At 38.6% G+C, this 24,128-nt stretch overlaps 1 protein-coding gene across 1 annotated transcript in view; it reads right to left on the bottom strand.

Annotated features, from left to right (window-relative positions):
- TBC1D12 (TBC1 domain family member 12) overlaps positions 1-24,128 on the bottom strand; it is an 89,253-nt gene that overhangs the window by 44,914 nt on the left and 20,211 nt on the right. The window contains exon 2 of the mRNA XM_007471587.1: positions 2,162-2,285. Within this exon, the coding sequence (XP_007471649.1) occupies positions 2,162-2,285 (124 nt within the window). The remainder of the gene's footprint in view (positions 1-2,161; positions 2,286-24,128) is intronic.

Here is a 24,128-nt window from a genome sequence, read left to right as displayed (position 1 = left end):
GAAAGAGAAAGCAGAAAAGGAGAGGCAGAAACATATTCCACCACATGGTGAAAGAGATACATATTTTTTAACGTGGAAAACGGTCAGAGGAACAATGACTTCGCTATCCATCACAGCCCCCCCAAAACAAACAGAACCATGAAAAAGGCACCAAAATACACATTAGCACCTACACACAAATGGAAAACTCAAAAATTAAAAGAAGCAGCTGGGAGAAATCATCATGTGTAAAAGGCCAGAAAAGGGACAGAGGATAGAAACTGCATTTCAACTCACTCCTTCTTCCCATATGAAAATAAGAGTTGTTTTTTCCTGACCACTAATCAAATTTTCAAACAAGGAGAGAGGAGGTGAGGCCTTGGCTTTCCAAAATGAAAACAGCACATTAAAGGCACAGACATATTGGTGAACAGATAATTATCCACTAGTAATTTATTTAGAGATCTGTGGTAAGAAAATATCACAGAATATTAGTTTACATAAAGATATTAATGTATATGCACAAGCATATTTCAGGTAAACTATCATAAAGTCAAGAATACAAACCTTCAATAGCAAGACCACTGTTTTTGCCTCTAGAGGGCAAACTTGGTCTTCTGAAAGACTTCACGAAAAAAAGAGTTAAAATTTAAGATGTCCAGATAGCAAAGATTCCCAAACTTTCTTGGATTAACAGTAACCTTAGTGTCTCAGTAATTTTTCTTGGTGCCCCCTAAACCAACAGAAATCCTTAAACATTCTGTTTAATAAGTAGTTATGTCCAACAATTAAGTAAAGATTTATGTCCTAGTACTTAGTAACCACTTGAAAAAACAGTACACATAAATTAAAAGAAAAACATTTTATTGCATTCTTAAATAATCACAATTAATTACTAATTGGGCATGTGTGCCTTTTGTGCACTGTACAATTTCACAAACCTTGAAATCAGATTGGATACCATCACCTTCATTTCCTGTTCCACACTGATTTTTGCACAGTATCTGATTTTTATCACAGCAAACTAGGAAAAACCAGATTCACAAGGATACGATGCCACAGAAAATAATATATTGCCATTTAATGTTGAAATTGTGTACTACCTCAAGCTATCAGTCTGCACCATATCCAGCAGATGTGTAGCATCACTGAGTTTGCCATGGTTCCCCCCTGCGTTAGCTGCAGCACATGGGGTGCCCTAGGCACACAGCTTGGGAATCACAGCACTACAGTTTTAAGTCTCAGCAACATATAAACTGGTCACTATTTTAATTACTTGTAAATAAAATTAACTATAACAAATGCTGTTAAAGATCTAAAAATTATATTCTCATTTACTTGGGAAACCAGTTTTTCTTGTGAGCAATAAAAACAACACTATTAAATACTTAAAGGAAGGTATTTTTTCCAATTTGAATGATGATTATTGCTTTAATGTGATTATTTTTATAAATGCTGGATGTGCTAAATTTGATAAATTACAACTGGAAGGAGAGAAATAGGAAATTTATTATTATATCTCCTGCGAAACAGCTTCTCTAAAATTAAAAATGCTACAAATTGATACAGTCTCACTGCATTCCAGTCTCACTTATCTCCTAGTACTGAGCAGCACAAGCTCAGGAGTCAAACAAGATCTGAAATTCTTAAGAACTCAAGAATGTGGATATTAAAACAGATAACAGAAGAACTGGCTCCTAAATTACTAGAAACAGACTATACACCTGCCCTCTCACAAAGTCCTTGGTTAAGAAAGAAAACCAGAAAAGTGACCAAGGAAAGAGTTCGACCTCAAAATCTACTCAGTTTTCACTTTATGCTGCTTTATCAGTTCACAACTACCCATTATTCATAAAATCTGTGCCGCTGGCAAATGCTACCATGTTCAGCTAGAAGTCAAAGTCTGTGGTGACAACAATGGTTTGCTAAGGAAAAAAAAAGCTATCCAAGGAATAACTAGGAAACAAAATCGATTTTCTATGACTGTAAAGAATTTTCACAACCATAAAAGATAACTGAAAATATGTCATGCTTTAAAAAAAAGTTAAAGTTACTACAAATATCTATAGTCCCAAAATTTTACATGTTAAAAAGAAAAAGGAATGAAAATAGAATATGGTTAATTATCTAGAAAAGAATATCTGAAAAGCAAGACAAACCACATGGCTACATTAGTACTTACCTGCTGAATGATTTTGGAAGTTTTCTGAAGATTCTCTCTGGGAGGGACTTTACCAAATAATTTCCAACCAGGAGCACTATGTACAACTGACTTGAGTTCCTTTGTCCTTTTCGGAAAAAGGTTTCTGAAACACAGAAAAGTTACATGAATTGTGTTTCTGGTAACCAGGGAACTACTTAATAATAATTTTTAAAGTATGCTTATCCTCAAGACAAATACAAAATAGTTTTAAATAAAATTATTTCTACTACTTATACTACTGACTGTTAGACTAACAAGACTCACTTAAGACTACCTGGCTTATAAAGAAATATTAGAAGAATCATCAACAGAGATATTAGAGAGATAAACAAACTGGGAGAAAAATGACAGCTGTAAATAAAATGTAAATATTTGCTTTGAGTTACCTACAAAGTGTACTAGAGTTGACTATACATATACTTGACAATAAAAGCCAAGAATCTGAGAACAAAAAAGTTAAAGAGAACTTATATAAAACAGGTAAAGGATTAAGTAATACAATCTTTGGGGAAAATACTATTTAATTATTCTCAGCAATAATTTGTTATTGCTTGAAATAAAAGGGTATCTACTGAGCCTCTATTCCTATAATATATGTATATGCAAATTGTTTTTCCTAGGACAGGTATGCACAAGAAAAGCTTACTGCAAAATAGTCAATATGTAACCTAGTAAGAAACTATCTCTCACTGAAAAATCTAAAAAAAAAAAAAAAAAAAAAAGGAATCTGCACAAGGATCAAGGATTTTACCTATTATCACCATTCCCATACCAACCAAATTAAGTATCTATTGCACATGTAAGCAGGAATAATATTCAAAATATGTATACATCAATACAGCATGCCAGGGCACCATGGACCAATCAGAAAGGTACAATGAATCCAACTGAATATAAAGCCTTCATATAAGCTGTGATATAAATATTCATTAAGAAAATTAAAAATTTTCACGTACGGTTACAAACAGTCACAAAGTATTTGAAAGCCCAAATAACTCAGGCTTTCAAAATATCATATAAATATATCTGTTCTTAAAAGTACATTATTGTGATAAGAAGGGGGTAAGTTTTTAATGCATAATGTTAAGGCTATTCTTCAAGTTTAGAAAGGTATCAATGGACTCCTACAAAAGAATATGGGTTAATCAATAATAAACAAACACTCTCGCTTCCTTGGGTGTGCAATGGAAGTGAACTGATGACAATTTAGAGCAATTTCTGCTTAGGATACTCTAGAGGTTTCATCTCTGAGACCACATATAGTGACTCAATTCTCTATTTTATAAGATCTCTAAGTTGGAGGTTTTCAGTAATGATTATACTGAGGACTGGTATATTTATAGTAAAATTTCAAGCCTCAAATGATGGCCTATTAATTTAAACACTATTTGATATCTTATGTGCTGCTCATCAACTTATTGCCTTATAGCTCTATATTTACCTTGCAATATATGCTCTGTGACAACATGGAATTCCTTTGAGCATTTCTCCTTTTAAAATAAACATGAGGCTGTTAAGCTTACTCGATAGAGGGCACTGAAGGGATACCACAGAAGAAAGGGGTTCTGCTCTCCTGTGGCTTCCAGCTGATGCAGAGTGGGTTAGTGGTTTGGGTATGAGGATATCCAGTAGAACTCTGCTCAGTCATGTGCCCAGAACATTAAGTCCCTGAGCAAACTTACAGCCTCAGCAACTCAACCTGCAGATGGCTTTCCTGCAGTCTTATTAACATGTAAACTGGCACCCAAAGGCTTCCTGCCAGCACTGATGCACCAATTCCCTCTGTAAGCCCCACACAGCTCACTTGTACTCCCCAGACAGTTCTCATCAAGCCATGCTTCCTCCACAAGCCTCTATATGGCCTGCCTACACACCAAAGCTTTGCCATCCAACCATGCTAAACACAGGAGAAAAACTTTGTCATCATGGTTTATGCAAATAATTCTTGAATGTGACACTGAGCTTAAACCTAAACATTTGCACTTCAAAAGACATCACTGATGCAAAATAAAGCAGTAGAAAGATCTAGAATTCAATCCCTCCACCAAAGTAAAAACTGAGACGGAAAGGGCAATTGGAATCAATCATTTTAGAGCTACAGAACCTTATCAGACACTTATAACAACCAAGAGAGTGCGTGAAAGGAGAGGCTGTTGATCTTTCCTAAGTTAACAGCATGTGTGAACCAACTACCATCCTCCATTCCTCAGCTCCTCCCTCCTGTAGCAGTGGGGATAGCAGCCCACTGGCTCCAGGAGCAATAGTTTCTGGAACAGGCAGCAGCAGCTTCCATTGGTGGTATCTATCAGAATATTAAAAGAGAACTCTTTTTGTCCCTTTTTTTGATCCAGACATTTAAGGAAATCTTTGTCAGGTCACCGGCTAACTGCAGCAATAACAGAACAGAAACTTGCAACCATACACAAAAAGGATTACACACTTTGCAAAAACAGTTTGGAAATAACACAAACAGATGACTCCAGCCCTTAATGAGCAAAAATCAGCAATCACTGAGAAGTGAGAGAACAGATTTACATAGTTACCACATTATAATACTTAGAATGTCTAGGTCTCAACAAAAAAAATTACAATACATAGTAAGAAACAGCAAAGTATGGACAATTCACAGGAAGAAGAATTTGGTAAAAACCATTCCCGAGAAGCTGAGACAATGAGATTACTAGTCTAAGATGTTAAATCAACTGTCATAAATATTCTTGATGAGCTGAAGGAAACCATGGACAAAGAACTAAAGGAAATCAAGGGGGGAAATGTAGAACAAAATGAGAATATCATTAAAGAGACAGAATTATACAAAGGAACCAAACAGAAATTCTGGAGCTGAAAAGTAGAATAAAAATTGACTATAGGAGTTCAACATCAGATTACAGCAAGCAGAAGAAAAGATCAGCAAACATGAAGATGAGACAACTGAACTTACTGAACTTATCAATTATTCCTAATTGAATTCAGGAGCACAAAGAAAAAAGAATGAACAAAAATGAGCAGAGTCATGTACTATAAGAGTGCCAGAAGCAGAAGAGGAAAACAAAGGGGCAGAAAAAATTTTGAAGAAATAATGGCTAAAAACTTCTCAAATATGATGAAGGATACAAATCTACACAACCAAGAAGCTCAACAAACTCCAAGCATAATAAACTCAAGGAGCTATACAATGAGACACATTATGGTCAAACTGTCAAAAGACAAAGGGAGAATTTTGAAAGCATCAAGAGAGAAGCGACTATCAAAAACAAGGTATCCTCAATAAGATTAACACCCGATTTCTCATCAGACACCATGGGAGTCAGAAGGTGTCAGGCTGACATAATTTAAAGTTCTGAAAGGAAAAAAAAACTATCAACTGAGAATTCTACATGCAGCAAATCTATCCTTCAAGAATGAAGGAGAGGGCTTCCCTGGTGGCGTAGTGGTTGAGAGTCTGCCTGCCGATGTGGGGGACGCGGGTTCGTGCCCCCGTCTGGGAGGATCCCACATGCCACGGAGCAGCTGGGCCCATGGGCCATGGCCACTAAGCCTGCGCGTCTGGACCCTGTGCTCCGCAACGGGAGAGGCCACAGCAGTGAGAGGCCCGTGTACCCCCCGCCAAAAAAAAAGAATGAAGGAGAAATAAAGATATTTCTAGATAAACAAAAGTTAAGGGAGTTCATTCCTAACAGATCTGCCCTACAAGAAATGTTAGGAGTTTTTCAGAGTGAAATGAAAAGTCAAAGCCATAAGAAGAAATAACATTGGTAAAATTAACTACATAGGTAAATGTCAAAGCCAGTATTATTGTACTTTTTTGTCTGTAACTCCACATTTTTCCTATGTGATTTAAGAGGTAAATGAATAAAATAACCTTTACAAATTTATGTTGTTGGGCACACAATGTATAAATGTGTAATCTCTGATAATAACAATATAAAGGAGAAGGAACAGAGATGTACAGTAGCATAGTGTTTGTACACTAATGAAACTAGCTTATATGCTAATGAAATGAATTTAGTATTATTCAAACTAGGTTGTCTTAAGTTTAAGATGCTAATTGTAATCCCTAAAGTTACCACTAATAACTTCAAAATATACATAAAAGAAGGGAATCAAAATGGTATACTAAAAAAACTCAACTAGGGCTTCCCTGGTGGGCGCAGTGGTTAAGAATCTGCCTACCAATGCAGGGGACATGGGTTTGAGCTCTGGTCCGGGAAGATCCCACATGCCGTGGAGCAACTAAGCCCCTGTGCCACAACTACTGAGCCTGTGTTCTAGAGCCCGCAAGCCACAACTACTGAAGCCCACACGCCTAGAGCCCGTGCTCTGCAACAAGAGAAGCTACCGCAATGAGAAGCCCGTGCACCACAACAAAAAGTAGTCCCCACTCGCTGCAACTAGCGAAAGCCTGAATGCAGCAACGAAGACCCAACACAGCCAAAAATAAATAAATAAATTTATTTAAAAAATTAAAAACTCAACTAAATACAAAAAGTGATAATGGAGAAACTGAGGAACATAAAACCATATAAGACATACAGAAAACAAACAGGTAAATGGCAGAAGTAAATCCTTTCTCATCAACAATGAATTTAAATATAAATTGATTATACTCTCCTATTAAAAGGAGAGTGACTGGCAGACTGGATTAAAAACACTATATGGTGTCTACAAGAGAGTCATTTTAGATAAAAAAAAATACAAAGAGGTTGAAAGTAAAAGGATGGAAAATTATATTGAAAGCAAACAGTAACCAAAAGAGAGCTGGAGTGGCTATATTATTGTCATACAAAATAGATGTTAAGTCAAAAAGGTTACAAGAGGCAAAAGAGAACATTATATGTTGGAGGAAGAAAAGTTTAATCCAGTAAGAAGATGCAGCTATTATAAATACATGCACACCTAACAACAGAGCTCCAAAATATATGAAGAAAAATTGATGATATTGAAGGAAGAAACAGACAGTTCTGCAATAATAACTGGAGACTTCAGTACCCTACTTTTTGTTTTTGTTTTTTTGTGTTTTTTTGCGGTACACGGGCCTCTCACTGCTGTGGCCTTTCCCGTTGTGGAGCACAGGCTCCGGACGTGCAGGCCCAGCGGCCATGGCTCACGGGCCCAGCCGCTCCGCGGCATGTGGGATCTTCCTGGACCGGGGCATGAACCCACATCCCCTGCATCGGCAGGCCACTGCGCCACCAGGGAAGCCCTATAGTACCCTACTTATATACAGGGCATCCCACTCAACAACAATAAAATACAAATTCTCAAGGACACATGGAATATTTTCCAGGATGAGCTATATGTTAATGCAGAAATATTATAGTAAGTTTTAAAAAATTAAAATCACACAAAGTATCTTTTCCAACCAGAATAAAATGAAACTATAAATCAATAACAGGAAGAAAACTGGAAAATTCACAAATATGTGGAAATTAAACAACATAGTCTTTTTTTTTTTTTTCAGATTTTGGCCACACCCTGCAGCATGTGGGATCTTAGTTCCCTGACCAGGGATCAAACCCACGCCTCCTGCATTGGAAGGCAGAGTCTTAACCAGTGGACTGCCGGGGAAGTCCCTAAACAACACAGTCTTAAATAACCAATTGGTCAATGAAGAAATCATAAATTAGAAAACACCTGAGATGAACTGAAATGGAAATACAACATAGCAAAACTTGCGAGATACAGCAAAGGCAATGTTAAGAGGAAATTTTATAGTTGTGAACACTTACATTTAAAAAGAGCCATACCTCGGGCCTCCCTGGTGGCGCAGTGGTTGGGAGTCCGCCTGCCGATGCAGGGGATACGGGTTCGTGCCCCGGTCCGGGAGGATCCCACATGCCGCGGAGCCATGGCCGCTGAGCTTGCGCGTCCGGCAAGAGGAGAGGCCACGACAGTGAGAGGCCCACGTATTGCAAAAAAAAAAAAAAAAAAAAAGAGCCATACCTCATATCAATAATCTAACTGCAGCCCTGAAAAAAACTAGAAAAAGAAGTGCAAACTAAACTTAAAGCTAGCAGAATGAAGGAAATAATAAGGATGAGAGTGGACAAAATGAAATAGAGAATTGAAAAACAATAGGAAAAAATTTTAAGCAAGTTCTTTGCAAAAATCAACAAAGTTGACAAACTTAGCTAGACTGACTAAGAAAAAAAGGGAAGACTCAAATTGCTAAAAGAGGAAATCAAAGTGGGACATTGCTACGAATAAGAAGTATAGTTCCTTAAAAAACTAAAACTAGAACTACCATATGACCTAGCAATCCCACTACTGGGCATATACCTTAAGAAAACCATAATTCAAAAAGAGTCATAGGGCTTCCCTGGTGGCGCAGTGGTTGAGAGTCCACCTGCCGATGCAAGGGACACAGGTTCGTGCCCTGGTCTGAGAAGATACCACATGCCGCGGAGCGGCTGGGCCCGTGAGCCATGGCCACTGAACCTCCACGTCCGGAGCCTGTGCTCTGCAACAGGATAGGCCACAACAGTGAGAGGCCCGCGTACCGCAAAAAAAAAAAAAAAAAAAAAAAAAAAAAAGAAGAGAAAAAAAAGAAAAAAAAATAAGTATATGAATACTATGAACAACTGTTCACAAACAAATCAAATAACTTAGGTGAAATGGAAAATTTCCTAGAAATATACACATAATACCAAAACTGACTCAAGCAACAGAAAATCTAAATAGACTTATAAGTAAGGAGATTGACTCAACAATCAAAAACCTCCTAACCAAGAAAAGCTGAGGACCAGATGGCTTCACTGGTGAAATCTAACAAATACTGAAAGAAGAATACCAATTTTTCTCAAACTCTTCTAAAAAACTGAAGAGGAGAGGAGTTACATAGTTTTCCTGGGTCTCTCCCATGTATACATATTATTAAATTTTTGTTTGATTTTCTGTTAATCTCTCATGTCAATTTAATTCTTAGATCAGCCAGAGGAACTCAAAAAGGTAGAGGAAAACTTCTTCCTCCCCCACAGCTCCTTCAAGATTGTTTTAATGTTTTTCCCACTCATCTTTTGTATATTTTTTTTTAAAAAATTTATTTAATTTATTTATTTTGGCTGTATTGGATTTTCGTTGCTGCCCACTGGCTTTCTAGAGCTGTGGGAGCAGGGGCTACTCTTCATTGTGCTGTGCAGGCTTCCCAATGCGGTGGCTTCTCTTGTTGTGGAGCACACGCTCTAGGCACAAGGGCTCAGTAGTTGTGGCTTGCAGGTTCTAGAGCGCAGGCTCAGTAGTTGTGGCTCACGGGCTTAGTTGCTCCGTGGCATGTGGGATCTTCCCGGATCACGGCTTAAACCCATGTCCCCTGCATTGGCAGGCAGATTCTTAACCACTGTGCCACCAGGGAAGCCCTGTATATTCTTGCTATGTTTATTTCTAGAATACACAACTCAGAAACACACCCAAGGATAAATGGAAACAGGCAGTAATGCAGATCAGTAAGCAAAGGATAGATCATCTAATAAGTGGTGCTGGGACCTTTGGCTATCAATGTGGGGAAAAGGAAATTGGATCCCTACCACCTACCACACATAAGAGTCAGTTTTCAATAGATTAAAGAGTTATAGCAAACTTCTAAAAGTTTTAGAAATACAGGAGGATATTTTTATAATTTCATAGTAGAGAAGAATCTAAAAGAAAGACCCAAAAGCACTAACCATTTTTAAAAACTGGATAAAAATCACCAACATTAAAATTAAGAACTTCTGTTCAAAGGCACTATAGAGAAAGTATACAAATTTGGAGGAGAAACTCCAAAACACATAATGACAAACGATTGGTATACAGAAAATATAAAGAACTCCAACTAATCACTTTCATAAAAGACTAATAGAAAAACAGATAAAAGCTATTGCACAAAGAGGGAAAACAAACAACAAATAAAGAAACCTATCAAAAGATATTTAGCCTCATTGGTAATAAGTGAGCTCACAAACTAAAACCAGAATAACATTTTATGTACACTGGACTGGCAAAAACTAAGAAATCTGATACCAAATTTAGATGGAAAGGAACACTGCGAGGAATTTACGTTGATGTAATCACATTTGTTCCAGTTGCATACATTACACTACCATCTAGGATTATACTTCTAGCTACAGACTCTAGAGAAAGTTCTGGACATGTGCACTAGAAGACATATAAAAGAACATTCAAGGCAACACTGTTCAAAAGAGCAAAAACCTCTTAACAATTCTAAGACCCACTGACAGAAGAATAGAAAACTTAAATTGTGCTGTATTAGTAAATGTAATATTATTCCAGTGAAAATGAACCAAAGCTAAATCCATCAACATAGACGAATCTTAAAAACAATGCTGAGTTTAAAAACAAGGGCTGGGCGGGTGGCGGGAGGGACGGGACAAGATGCAGAGTTCACACAGTATATCATATTTTTTTCTTTTTTTGTGTTTTTTTTTGCCGTACGCGGGCCTCTCACTGTTGTGGCCTCTCCCGTTGCGGAGCACAGGCTCCGGACGCGCAGGCTCAGCGGCCATGGCCCACGGGCCCAGCCGCTCCATGGCATGTGGGATCTTCCTGGACCGGGGCACGAACCCGTGTCCCCTGCATCGGCAGGCAGACTCTCAACCACTGCGCCATCGGGGAAGCCCAGTATATCATTTTTATAAAGCTCAAAAACAATACAATAATAACAAAAATAATGTGGCAAAAATTATTCCTTAAAACACCAAGGGAATTCAGGACAGTTGCTACATAGTAGGGGTGAGCAGGATAATAAGACACTCACAGGTAGTATATTTTTAACAGTAGTGTTGATAATGTTCTATTTCTGAGATTGGGCAAAGGGTTCACTAATGCATACTGTGTATCACAATTCACATGTCTGTTTCATATTTTCTTTTGTATGTGTCAAAGAAAAAAACCCACCAGTTTTTATTAAGTTATGTAAACCTAATGTCCCAAGTGGAACTGCCTTGTAACTGAAGAGCACAAACTAAAGCAATTAAAAGATCTCATATTCTTAATCTTCCACTGAGGAGCTATAAAGTTAGCCTTTTCCTACAGTGTGAGGCGTCCATTTTGCCACAAGCTTAGGTATACTTATTTGGGCCAAAGTTAATAAACATTTCAGATTTTAACCACTTCTCTTAGAGTCAATTCACATTTATATATAAATTTGTCTTCATCATGTTGAGGTATTTAGTCAGAAGCCTCACACTAACAATTTAGCTCTTGGAGGCTGGGTGGGGGGAGTCTACAATGAACAACCAGTTTTGTTTGTTTTTCACAGCTACCACCAACTCCAATCATTGATGAGAATCAGATCTCTAACTACAATCTTAACGGTTTCAGATCTAAAGACCTGTAAATTAGTCTACGGCCATACCACCATGAACGCACCCGATCTCGTCTAAAAACCTATAAATTGCTAGTCTCCTCACAGCAATGCATGAACAAGGCAGTGCTTGTGAGGTGAAAAAAACAGCATTTCATTCTATAGAATTGAGGGGGTACATGTATAATTAATTAAAGCAGGGTAACCATAAAGTAAAAGAACATAAGCATTTTTTTTCAAACTCAGAGAAGCACAACTTCAAAGAATGTGACCTGGCTGAGAACACAGACAAAGCAACAGAATGAGACCACAAATGTACGATGCAATTATACCAAAGGACAGTGATAAACACAGATCAGAAAACTCATGTGCAGAGTTTTACAAGGAGGCTTTGGGGGTGGTTATGTCTATACCTTTACTTAGATACTGTAATCACTACTAAACATATTCTCATTTGAAAAACTAGAGGCTATACATATCAATACTGTACATTATACCTCTATAAGTTACAAAACAGAACTCTTTAAAAATCACAGCCAAGGGGCTTCCGTGGTGGCGCCGTGGTTAAGAATTTGCCTGCCAATGCAGGGGACATGGGTTCGAGCCCTGGTCCGGGAAGATCCCACATGCCACAGAGCAACTAAGCGCATGTGCCACAACTACTGAGCCTGTGCTCTAGAGCCTGCAAGCCACAACTACTGAGCCCACATGCCACAATTACTGAAGCCCAAGCGCCTAGAGTCCGTGCTCCACAAGAGAAGCCACTGCAAAGAGTAGCCCCCGCTCGCTGCAACTAGATAAAGACCGTGCACAGCAACGAAGACCCCAAGCAGCCATAAATAAAGTCACAGCCAAAATGCCAAATATACACCAATTTTTGAGTAAAGACTCTTAGAAATTATTCTGCATCATTAAAAAAAAGTTATGCATGTATGTATGTGTTTATGTGCAAAATTAATTTACAAGAATACTTTGGACTTCCAAAGTTAAAATCAAGGAATACTAACTACTTAAATCAAACCACAGTAGGTCTTTCAATGGATGTAGTTTCTGAAGAATTTTGCTATGACTGGCAGGGATACAAAGGAAAAAAGCAAAAAACAAATAGATGGCCTCCACAATAAAAAATGTGGTTCCAATATGTATTATAGCACAATATTACAACGATGATAAGTTCAGAATGAAGTTTAAATTCTCATTAAGTCATAAAAGCAAACCAAAGCTAAATACCTTATATTTAGATGTCCAGTAACCTTGGTTATTATAAGAGATTTCCTTAAAGGAAATACGAACCCACAGGTATCCAATTGCAAAGAAAGGCCACCAGATAATGTTTCACATTAATTTCTTATGCCACTAAGAAATTTTGGATGGGGTTTTCAGGTTATCCCTTGCCACAAAAACTATTTATAATGTAGCTAAATGGCATATACATCTGCAACGAAAAATTTTAAATATTGTTACAAATACACAGAATTATATTAAAACAGCATTACAGATCAAATAGGCTTCTACTCGTTAGCCTGCAAAGAGAATTACCACTTTATTAAATCTTAAGGGGAAAACACAATGAAAAGGTACATAAATAGGCTAAAAATGTGCCATACTCTGTCCTTCTCATGCCCAATCCTTTGTCCTTCCTAATCCACCATCAGGGGACTGGTCAAGTTGAGGTCTCAATACAAATAAATGTGTAGGACTAGATTCCTCCTCATCACCTTTTCAAACCAAAGAGCCCCCCCTCCCCCCCCTCCACCCCTTTTTCCCATCCCCCACCCTCCAAGACAGTCAAAGTTCTTAAATTTAAATCAACACTAAAGGTTTCTTTGCAAAACAGACTAAACGTGTTCAAGCACCCACACCTGAAAGAGGACAATTCTTTCTCTCTGAATTCTGCAGGTACAGCTGGACTGTATGAATGAGACTTACACGGCAGTGTTGGGAGAGAGGGTCATTCATTCTGTCCGTTTCACATTTCAGGGGAAAGGCAGGGCAGAGGGACACTCCTAGCTTCTCTTTTCCCCTTTATCCATCCCCAGTTGAGGGGATAAAATTTGGGTGACAGACATTGCTGCCAAACAGCAGAGAAGATACAGTCTGCTCTACTTTTCTAATACGCAGGTCATTTCCTCTGCACCCCTCTGCCCCCCACCTCCACAGGAAAGGCCTGCTGTGCTAGTGACTAGCTGGATACATTTAATTCAGCTGAAGAATTAGGAGGCACACTGCACCCAAAGGCATGTCTTTCAACCCAGATTTCATGAGTATGATGTTTTGAGGTCCTATTTGTCTGTGTCCATATCTTTTTTTCAACTGATTCCAAACCCAGATGGGCTGATAAACAGGTGTTCTCCCCAAACCCCCAAAAGTCAAGTTTTTATAAGTTGAAAGGTGTCTTATTGCTTCAGATATACTGGAAATATTAAAAACTATGTTTTCTAGTTCAGGTTTTTTTTTGTTTTTCATTCTGTGACACATTTTGTCAGTATATATAAGGAATAGGGAATGGTAGTGATAATCCATCTTTCCCCCATTAAAGTCACTCTCCACTCCAAATTAACACTATGTTCACATACACAACCATCTATACACACAGAGATACAAACACACTATCTTCCATTCTCTCCACTAACTTGTGTCCACTCTTCATAACAAAAAGAAATTGAGAAAATCTGTTGCACCAGTTAAGAAACAGTACTAGCTGAGAAACAGCAATTCAATGTTTCTATATTGCTGAAAACATAAAGAAAAAAAGAGACACACACACCAAGAAAAAACTGATGCAGGGATTAGAAGAGAAAGAGGAAGGAAGAAAAAAGGCCAAGCCTTCTCTTTAGTGGTTTTTATAATAAAGGTTGATGAATGGCTCTTGATTGTTAATACCTGTTAATACTTGCTTCACTTATCTGTGTCTGTTTCATTTTTCTAAGATTTCTTCATTTCTTTTACCACACTGAAAGAGCTACAGATGATATAAAAGAGTCAGACCTCTTGCATACTACACCTTATTAAAGGATAAAGCTAACCAAAAAGGGGCAAAACTTACTCACACCATGTAAGTTCTCTGCTCCTCATTTCTAAAGTAGAATCTCCAGTACTTGGGTCTTTAAGAATTGGCAAACCTACTTATATATCTGAGTAAAAGACATTTAAACTCCATATTTTCTCAGATTGTGGAATCTGACACAGCTATAGAAAACTCTGAGTACCTAATCCTGAACCTTCTTACTGCCAACAATACTGTCACCTCTAACAAAACAAAAAACACTGTTTTTGCCTAACACTTGCATATATATGACTCTTTTAACGTTTCAGATTCATCAGATAAATTCTAATCATCACTTAAATGTAGTTGTACATTAAAAAGAGGTTAGAATACTTTTCCAAACAGGAAAAAATTCAACTTTAATCAAGAGAGTAAAATCAGCTTGAAAAACTAGAAATCATAATCTGATCTTCAAACTCTGTCTCAGCAGAAGTTGGACCTCTGAAAACAGAGCAGCTTCCTGGACTTTGTACTTAAGTTTCCCCAAAGTATAACAAAAGGCCAAAAATAAAACATTATCTAGTGAACATGGAATGCCACAGTTGACTACATAATTAATTCAAAGAAGTATAAGTACTGTCTCTTTAAAACGCGGTACTTCGGCTACCCTTGAGTATTTTGGATTAAAGATCTGGCATGAAGATTACTTACATTCTTTCCAAACCTCAATCATTTTTCACTTGAAAAAGACTTTCAGCTGACTATATGCAAAAAAAAAAAAAAGTGTTTTTTTTTTTGCTTTGTTTTGTTTTTTGCCAGATAGGTTTTTTTTTTTTTAATTCCAAGAATTTTCTGGATTTTGTCTTTGTCATTATTACAAATCCTAAAAATCAAAAAATAATAAAGAATTTTATTTAATACACACTGCTTAATTAACCTAAGTATTGCCATAGATCAGGACTATCAGAAAAGGACAGAATTCAGTATCATTTATTCTTTGCCAAAATCCCCAGAATTTCAATGCTGAAAGTAAGGTTATAATTTTTTTAAAGTACTTCAGAGCTGCCAGGGGCCTCAGACAGTAACCAAGTCAAAGGTTCATCATCAAGAATCAGTGAACCTGGGACCTCCCTGGTGATGCAGTGGTTAAGAATTCGCCTGGCAGTGCAGGGGACACGGGTTCGAGCCCTGGTTCGGGAAGATTCCACATGCCACAGAGCAACTAAGCCTGTGCACCACAACTAACTGAGCCTGCACTCTAGAGCCTGTGTGCCACAACTACTGAGTCCACGTACCACAACTACTGAAGCCCATGCGCCTAGAGCCCGTGCTCTTCAACGAGAAGCCACTACAATGAAAAGCCTGTGCACCACAACAAAGTGTAGCCCCCACTCGCCGCAACTAGAGAAAGCCTGTGCGCAGCGAAAAAAAAAAAAAGAATCAATGAAACTACGTGAACAGGCTAGAGGAGGTCCATGAGCCTCCTCAAACTGTATGCACAATTTGAAGTAAATGATGTACTCACGAACATTTTTCTTGGGCAACTGTCTATAGCTTTCATCAAATGCTCCAAGTATTCAATGTGCCACCCCACCACCCCCAAGAAAGGTTCACGAGCCACTTCCCAAGGTCACATCAATAGTAAGTGTTGGAGCCACATCTCTTCACACAGTTCCTCTTCTTTTAGGTCACGTCAATAGTAAGTGTTGGAGCCAGATCTCTTCACACAGTTCCTCTTCTTTTTAATCACACTTATCTTGTTCATGTCCTCCACAGAACAATCAAGACAGAAGAGCTTCACAACTATGCCTATTCTCTTTCATCCTACACATTGCCAAAATGCTTCTTGATATTCGTTTAAACAGTTCAAATACATAAATTATTTTCTTCTTTCTCCTGTGTTCATGTCAGCAAGTTACCTTATGGTATGTCTTATTTCTTTTAGTAAATAAGTTTCAGGCAATATCTTACTGATAGAGATCTTTTTATTATTTTGTTGCATGGGAAAACACAATTGAATACAATTAAGGGGGGGAAAGGTAATTATAAAAATATTCTTGCTTTTCTGCTACATACTAATTACATCATGTATCAAAGGCCTCATGAAGAGGAACTCCGTTGCTTTAAGCCTAGTGTAGCACCTAAGACATTCAGAAGAAAGACAGAAACCACTAGAACAAAAGAGGAAGGATACAGTTAAGAACTTTTAGGAGAACATGAGCAGTAACAAGGAACAACATCAGCAAAATATGAGCAAAATATTCCAGTCACCAGGAGGTAAGACATCTTTTAACCTCTAAGAGAAAGTTTGGGGGACTTCCCTGGTAATTCAGTGGTTAGGAATCGGCGCTTTCACTGCCATAGCCCTGGGCTCAATCCCTGGTCAGGGAATTAAGATCCTACAAGCTGCACAGCGTGACCAAATAATTAAAAAAGAGAGAAAGTTGGGAAAGAAAAGCAAGATAGCAGACAATGATGAATAAAATTAACCACGTGTGAATACTTATCCATTAATGCCTCTTATATAAATAAAACTCTGTTAGTGTTTTTGTTTACAATAAAAGATATCTTTTCATGTATTTAATCTTCATAATCAATACACGGTTCTGGGGGGGTGATAAAAATGTTCTAAAATTGTGGTGATGGTTGCACAACTGTGAATTGAGTAAAAATCACTGAATTGTACACTTTAAATGGACGAGTTGTGTGGTATGTGAATTATATCTCAAAAAAAGCTATTATTTTTTTAAGTGAAAAAAAATCAAAAGTGACAATATGTATAAAGAAAAGTAAGACCAAGTGGGATGTATTTCAAGAACACAAGGCTCACTCAATACTCAAAAGTCAATCAATGGAATAATAGCCTCAATAGTGAGTCATCCAGACAGAGAGGGGGAAGATGGCGGAAGAGTAAGACACGGAGATCACCTTCCTCCCCACAGATACATCAGAAATACATCTACACGTGGAACAACTCCTACAGAACACCTACTGAACGCTGGCAGAAGACCTCAGACCTCCCAAAAGGCAAGAAAACTCCCCACGTACCTGGGTAGGGCAAAAGAAAAAAGAATAAACAGAGACAAAAGAATAGGGACAGGACCTGCCCCAGTGGGAGGGAGCTGTGAAGGAGGAAAGGTTTCCACACACTAGAAGCCCCTTCGCGGGCAGAGACTGCAGGTGGTGGAGCTGGGGAGCTTCGGAGCCGCAGAGGAGAGCGCAGCAACAGGGGTGCGGAGGGCAAAGCGGAGGGATGCCCGCACAGAGGATCAGTGCCGACCAGCACTCACCAGCCCAAGAAGGTGGTCTGCTCACTCGCCGGGGCGGGCGGGGCTGGGAGCTGAGGCTTGGGCTTCGGTAGGAGCGCAGGGAGAGGACTGGCAGCGTGAACACAGCCTGAAGGGGTTAGCGCACCACGGCTAGCCGGCAGGGAGTCTGGGAAAAAGTCTGGACCTACCGAAAGGCAAGAGACCTTTTCTTCCCTCTTTGTTTCCTGGTGCGCGAGGAGAGGGGATTAAGAGCGCTGCTTAAAGGAGCTCCAGAGACAGGCACGAGCCGCGGCTAACAGCGCGGACCACAGAGACGGGCATGAGATGCTAAGGCTGCTGCTGCCACCACCAAGAAGCCTGTGTGCGAGCACAGGTCACTCTCCACACCTCCCATCCGGGGAGCCTGTGCAGCCCGCCACTGCCAGGGTCCCGGGATCCAGGGACAACTTCCCTGGGAGAACGCACGGCGCACCTCAGGCTGGTGCAACGTCATGCCGGCCTCTGCCGCCGCAGGCTCGCCCCGCACTCTGTACCCTTCCCTGGCCCGGGCCTGAGTGAACCAGAGCCCCCGAATCAGCGGTTCCTTTAATCCCGTCCTGTCTGAGCGAAGAACAGACGCCCTCTGGCGACCTACACGCAGAGGCGGGGCCAAATCCAAAGCTGAATGCTAGGAGCTGTGCAAACAAAGAAGAGAAAGGGAAATATCTCCCAGCAGCCTCAGGAGCAGCGGATTAAATCCCCACAATCAACCTCATGTACCCTGCATCTGTGGAATACCTGAATAGACAAAGAATCATCCCAAATTGAGGAGGTGGACTTTGAGAGCGAGATTTATTATTTTTTTCCCCTTTTCCTCTTTTTGTGAGTGTGTATGTGTATGCTTCTGTGTAAGATTTTGTCTGTATAGCTTTGCTTTCACCATTTGTCCTAGGGTTCTATCCGTCTGGTTTTGTTTTGTTTTGTTTTGTTTTTTACTTTAAAAAAATTTTTTTTCTTAATAATTATTTTTTTATTTTAATAACTTTATTTTACTTTACCTTACTTTATTTTCTTTTATCCTCTTTCTCCCTCCCTCCCTCCCTCCCTCCCTCCCTTCCTTCCTTCCTTTCTTTCTTTCCTTCTTTCTTTCTATCTCCATCTCAACACCAGCACCCAGCTTCACTCAACGACCAGCAAGCTACAGTGCTGGACAACCTATGCCAACCATATAGCAAAACAGGAACACAACCCCACCCACTAGCAGAGAGGCTGCCTAAAATCATAATAAGTCCACAGACACCCCAAAACACACCACCAGACGTGGACCTGCCCACTAGAGAGACAAGATCTAGCCTCATACACCACAACACAGCCACTAGTCCCCTCCACCAGGAAGCCTACACAACCCACTGAACCAACCTTAGCCACTGGAGACAGACATCAAAAACAACGGGAGCTACGAACTTGCAGCCTGCAAAAAGGTGAACCCAATCACAGTAAGATAAGCAAAATGAGAAGACAGAAAAACACACAGCAGATGAAGGAGCAGGATAAAAACCCACCAGACCTAACAAATGAAGAGGAAATAGGCAGTAACCTGAAAAAGAATTCAGAATAATAACAGTAAAGATGATCCAAAATCTTGGAAATAGAATAGAGAAAATGCAAGAAACATTTAACAAGGACCTAGAAGAACTAAAGATGAAACAAGCAACGATGAACAACACAATAAATGAAATTAATTAATACTCTAGAAGGGATCAATAGCAGAAAAACTGAGGCAGAAGAACGGATAAGTGACCAGGAAGATAGAGGACCTAGAAGAAATAAAGATGAAACAGACAATGATGAACAACACAATAAATGAAATGAAAAATACTCTAGATGGGATCAATAGCAGAATAAATGAGGCAGAAGAACGGATAAGTGACCTGGAAGATAAAATAGTGGAAATAACTACTGCAGAGCAGAATAAAGAAAAAAGAATGAAAAGAACTGAGGACAGTCTCAGAGACCTCTGGGACAACATTAAACGCACCAACATTCGAATTATAGGGGTTCCAGAAGAAGAAGAGAAAAAGAAAGGGACTGAGAAAATATTTGAAGAGATTATAGTTGAAAACTTCCCTAATATGGGAAAGGAAATCGTTAATCAAGTCCAGGAAGCACAGAGAGTCCCATACAGGATAAATTCAAGGAGAAATACGCCAAGACACATATTAATCAAACTGTCAAAAACTAAATACAAAGAAAGCATATTAAAAGCAGCAAGGGAAAAACAACAAATAACACACAAGGGAATCCCCATAAGGTTAACAGCTGATCTCTCAGCAGAAACTCTACAAGCCAGAAGGGAGTGGCAGGACATACTGAAAGTGATGAAGGAGAAAAACCTGCAACCAAGATTACTCTACCCAGCAAGGATCTCATTCAGATTTGATGGAGAAATTAAAACCTTTACAGACAAGCAAAAGCTGAGAGAGTTCAGCACCACCAAACCAGCTTTACAACAAATGCTAAAGGAACTTCTCTAGACAAAAACACAAGAGAAGGAAAAGTCCTATAATAACGAACCCAAAACAATTTAGAAAATGGGAATAGGAACATACATATCGATAATTACCTTAAATGTAAATGGACTAAATGCTCCCACCAAAAGACACAGATTGGCTGAATGGATACAAAAACAAGACCCATATATATGCTGTCTACAAGAGACCCACTTCAGACCTAGAGACACATACAGACTGAAAGTAAGGGGATGGAAAAAGATATTCCATGCAAATGGAAACCAAAAGAAAGCTGGAGTAGCAATTCTCATATCAGACAAAATAGACTTTAAAATAAGGACTATCAGAAGAGACAAAGAAGGACACTACATAATGATTAAGGGATCGATCCAAGAAGAAGATATAACAATTGTAAATATTTATGCACCCAACATAGGAGCACCTCAATACATAAGGCAAAAACTAGCAGCCATAAAAGGGGAAATCGACAGTAACACATTCATAGTAGGGGACTTCAACACCCCACTTTCACCAATGGACAGATCATCCAAAATGAAAATAAATAAGGAAACACAAGCTTTAAATGATACATTAAACAGGATGGACTTAATTGATATTTATAGGACACTCCATCCAAAAACAACAGAATACACATTTTTCTCAAGTGCTCATGGAACATTCTCCAGGATAGATCATATCTTGGGTCACAAATCAAGCCTTGGTAAATTTAAGAAAATTGAAATTATATCAAGTATCTTTTCCGACCACAACGCCATGAGACTAGATATCAATTATAGGAAAAGAGCAGTAAAAAATACAAACACATGGAGGCTAAACAATACACTACTTAATAACGAAGTGATCACTGAAGAAATCAAAGAGGAAATTAAAAAATACCTAGAAACAAATGACAATGGAGATACAACGACCCAAAACCTATGGGATGCAGCAAAAGCAGTTCTAAGAGGGAAGTTTATAGCAATACAAGCCCACCTTAAGAAGCAGGAAACATCTCGAATAAACAACCTAACCTTGCACCTCAAGCAATTAGAGAAAGAAGAACAAAAAAACCCCAGAGTTAGCAGAAGGAAAGAAATCATAAAAATCAGATCAGAAATAAATGAAAAAGAAATGAAGGAAACAATAGCAAAGATCAATAAAACTAAAAGCTGGTTCTTTGAGAAGATTAACAAAATTGATAAACCCCATTAGCCAGACTCATCAAGAAAAAAGGGAGAAGACTCAAATCAACAGAATTAGAATGAAAAAGGAGACGTAACAACTGACACTGCAGAAATACAAAGCATCATGAGAGATTACTACAAGCAACTCTATGCCAATAAAATGGACAACCTGGAAGAAATGGACAGATTCTTAGAAAAGCACAACCTGCCAAGACTAAATAAGGAAGAAACAGAAAGTATGAACAGACCAATCACAGGCACTGAATTTGAAACTGTGATTAAAAATCTTCCAACAAACAAAAGCCCAGGACCAGATGGCTTCACAGGCGAATTCTATCACACATTTAGAGAAGAGCTAACACCTATCCTTCTCAAACTCTTCCAAAATAAAGCAGAGGGAGGAACACTCCCAAACTCATTTTACGAGGCCCCCATCACCCTGATACCAAAACCAGACAAAGATGTCACAAAGAGAAAACTACAGGCCAATATCGCACTGATGAACATAGATGCAAAAATCCTCAACAAAATACTAGCAAACAGAATCCAACAGCACATTAAAAGGATCATACACCATGATCAAGTGGGGTTTATTCCAGGAATGCAAGGATTCTTCAATATACGCAAATCTATCAATGTGATTAACCATATTAACAAATTGAAGGAGAAAAACCATATGATCATCTCAATAGATGCAGAGAAAGCTTTTGACAAAATTCAACACCCATTTATGATAAAAACCCTGCAGAAAGTAGGTGTAGAGGGAACTTTCCTCAATATAATAAAGGCCGTATATGACAAGCCCACAGCCAACATCATCCTCAATGGCGAAAAACTGAAAGCATTTCCACTAAGGTCAGGAACAAGACAAGGTTGCCCACTCTCACCACTCTTATTCAACATAGTTTTGGAAGTTTTAGCCACAGCAATCAGAGAAGAAAAGGAAATAAAAGGAATCCAAATCGGAAAAGAAGAAGTAAAGCTGTCACTGTTTGCAGATGACATGATACTATACATAGAGAATCCTAAAGATGCTACCAGAAAACTACTAGAGCTAATCAATGAATTTGGTAAAGTAGCAGGATACAAAATTAATGCACAGAAATCTCTGGCATTCCTATATACTAACGATGAAAAATCTGAAAGTGAAATCAAGAAAACACTCCCATTTACCATTGCAACAAAAAGAATAAAATATCTAGGAATAAACCTACCTAAGGAGACAAAAGACCTGTATGCAGAAAATTATAAGACACTGATGAAAGAAATTAAAGATGATACAAACAGATGGAGAGATATACCATGTTCTTGGATTGGAAGAATCAACATTGTGAAAATGACTCTACTCCCCAAAGCAATCTATAGATTCAATGCAATCCCTATCAAACTACCACTGGCATTTTTCACAGAACTAGAACAAAAAATTTCACAATTTGTATGGAAACACAAAAGACCCCGAATAGCCAAAGCAATCTTGAGAACAAAAAATGGAGCTGGAGGAATCAGGCTGCCTGACTTCAGACTATACTACAAAGCTACAGTAATCAAGACAGTATGGTACTGGCACAAAAACAGAAAGATAGATCAATGGAATAGGATAGAAAGCCCAGAGATAAACCCATGCACATATGGTCACCTTATCTTTGATAAAGGTGGCAGGAATATACAGTGGAGAAAGGACAGCCCCTTCAATAAGTGGTGCTGGGAAAACTGGACAGGTACATGTAAAAGTATGAGATTAGATCACTCCCTAACACCATACACAAAAATAAGCTCAAAATGGATTAAAGACCTAAATGTAAGGCCAGAAACTATCAAACTCTTAGAGGAAAACATAGGCAGAACACTCTATGACATAAATCACAGCAAGATCCTTTTTGACCCATCTCCTAGAGAAATGGAAATAAAAACAAAAATAAACAAATGGAACCTAATGAAATTTCAAAGCTTTTGCACAGCAAAGGAGACCATAAACAAGACCAAAAGACAAGCCTCAGAATGGGAGAAAATATTTGCAAATGAAGCAACTGACAAAGGATTAATCTCCAAAATTTACAGGCAGCTCATGCAGCTCAATAACAAAAAAATAAACAACCCAATCCAAAAATGGGCAGAAGACCTAAATAGACATTTCTCCAAAGAAGATATACAGACTGCCAACAAACACATGAAAGAATGCTCAACATCATTAATCATTAGAGAAATGCAAATCAAAACTACAATGAGATATCATCTCACACCAGTCAGAATGGCCATCATCAAAAAATCTACAAACAATAAATGCTGGAGAGGGTGTGGAGAAAAGGGAACACTCTTGCACTGCTGGTGGGAATGTGAATTGGTTCAGCCACTATGGAGAACAGTATGGAAGTTCCTTAAAAAACTACAAATAGAACTACCATATGACCCAGCAATACCACTACTGGGCATATACCCTGAGAAAACCAAAATTCAAAGAGTCATATACCAAAATGTTCATTGCAGCTCTATTTACAATAGCCCAGAGATGGAAACAACCTAAGTGCCCATCATCGGATGACTGGATAAAGAAGATGTGGCACATATATACAATGGAATATTACTCAGCCATAAAAAGAAACGAAATTGAGCTATTTGTAATGAGGTGGATAGACCTAGAGTCTGTCATACAGAGTGAAGTAAGTCAGAAAGAGAAGGACAAATACTGTATGCTAACACATAGATATGGTATTTAAGGA

This window comes from Lipotes vexillifer, unplaced genomic scaffold (assembly GCF_000442215.2).
Source record: "Lipotes vexillifer unplaced genomic scaffold, Lipotes_vexillifer_v1.1 scaffold325, whole genome shotgun sequence".
Lineage (NCBI taxonomy): Eukaryota > Metazoa > Chordata > Mammalia > Artiodactyla > Lipotidae > Lipotes > Lipotes vexillifer.
This window is presented reverse-complemented; position numbering and strand designations above follow the sequence as displayed.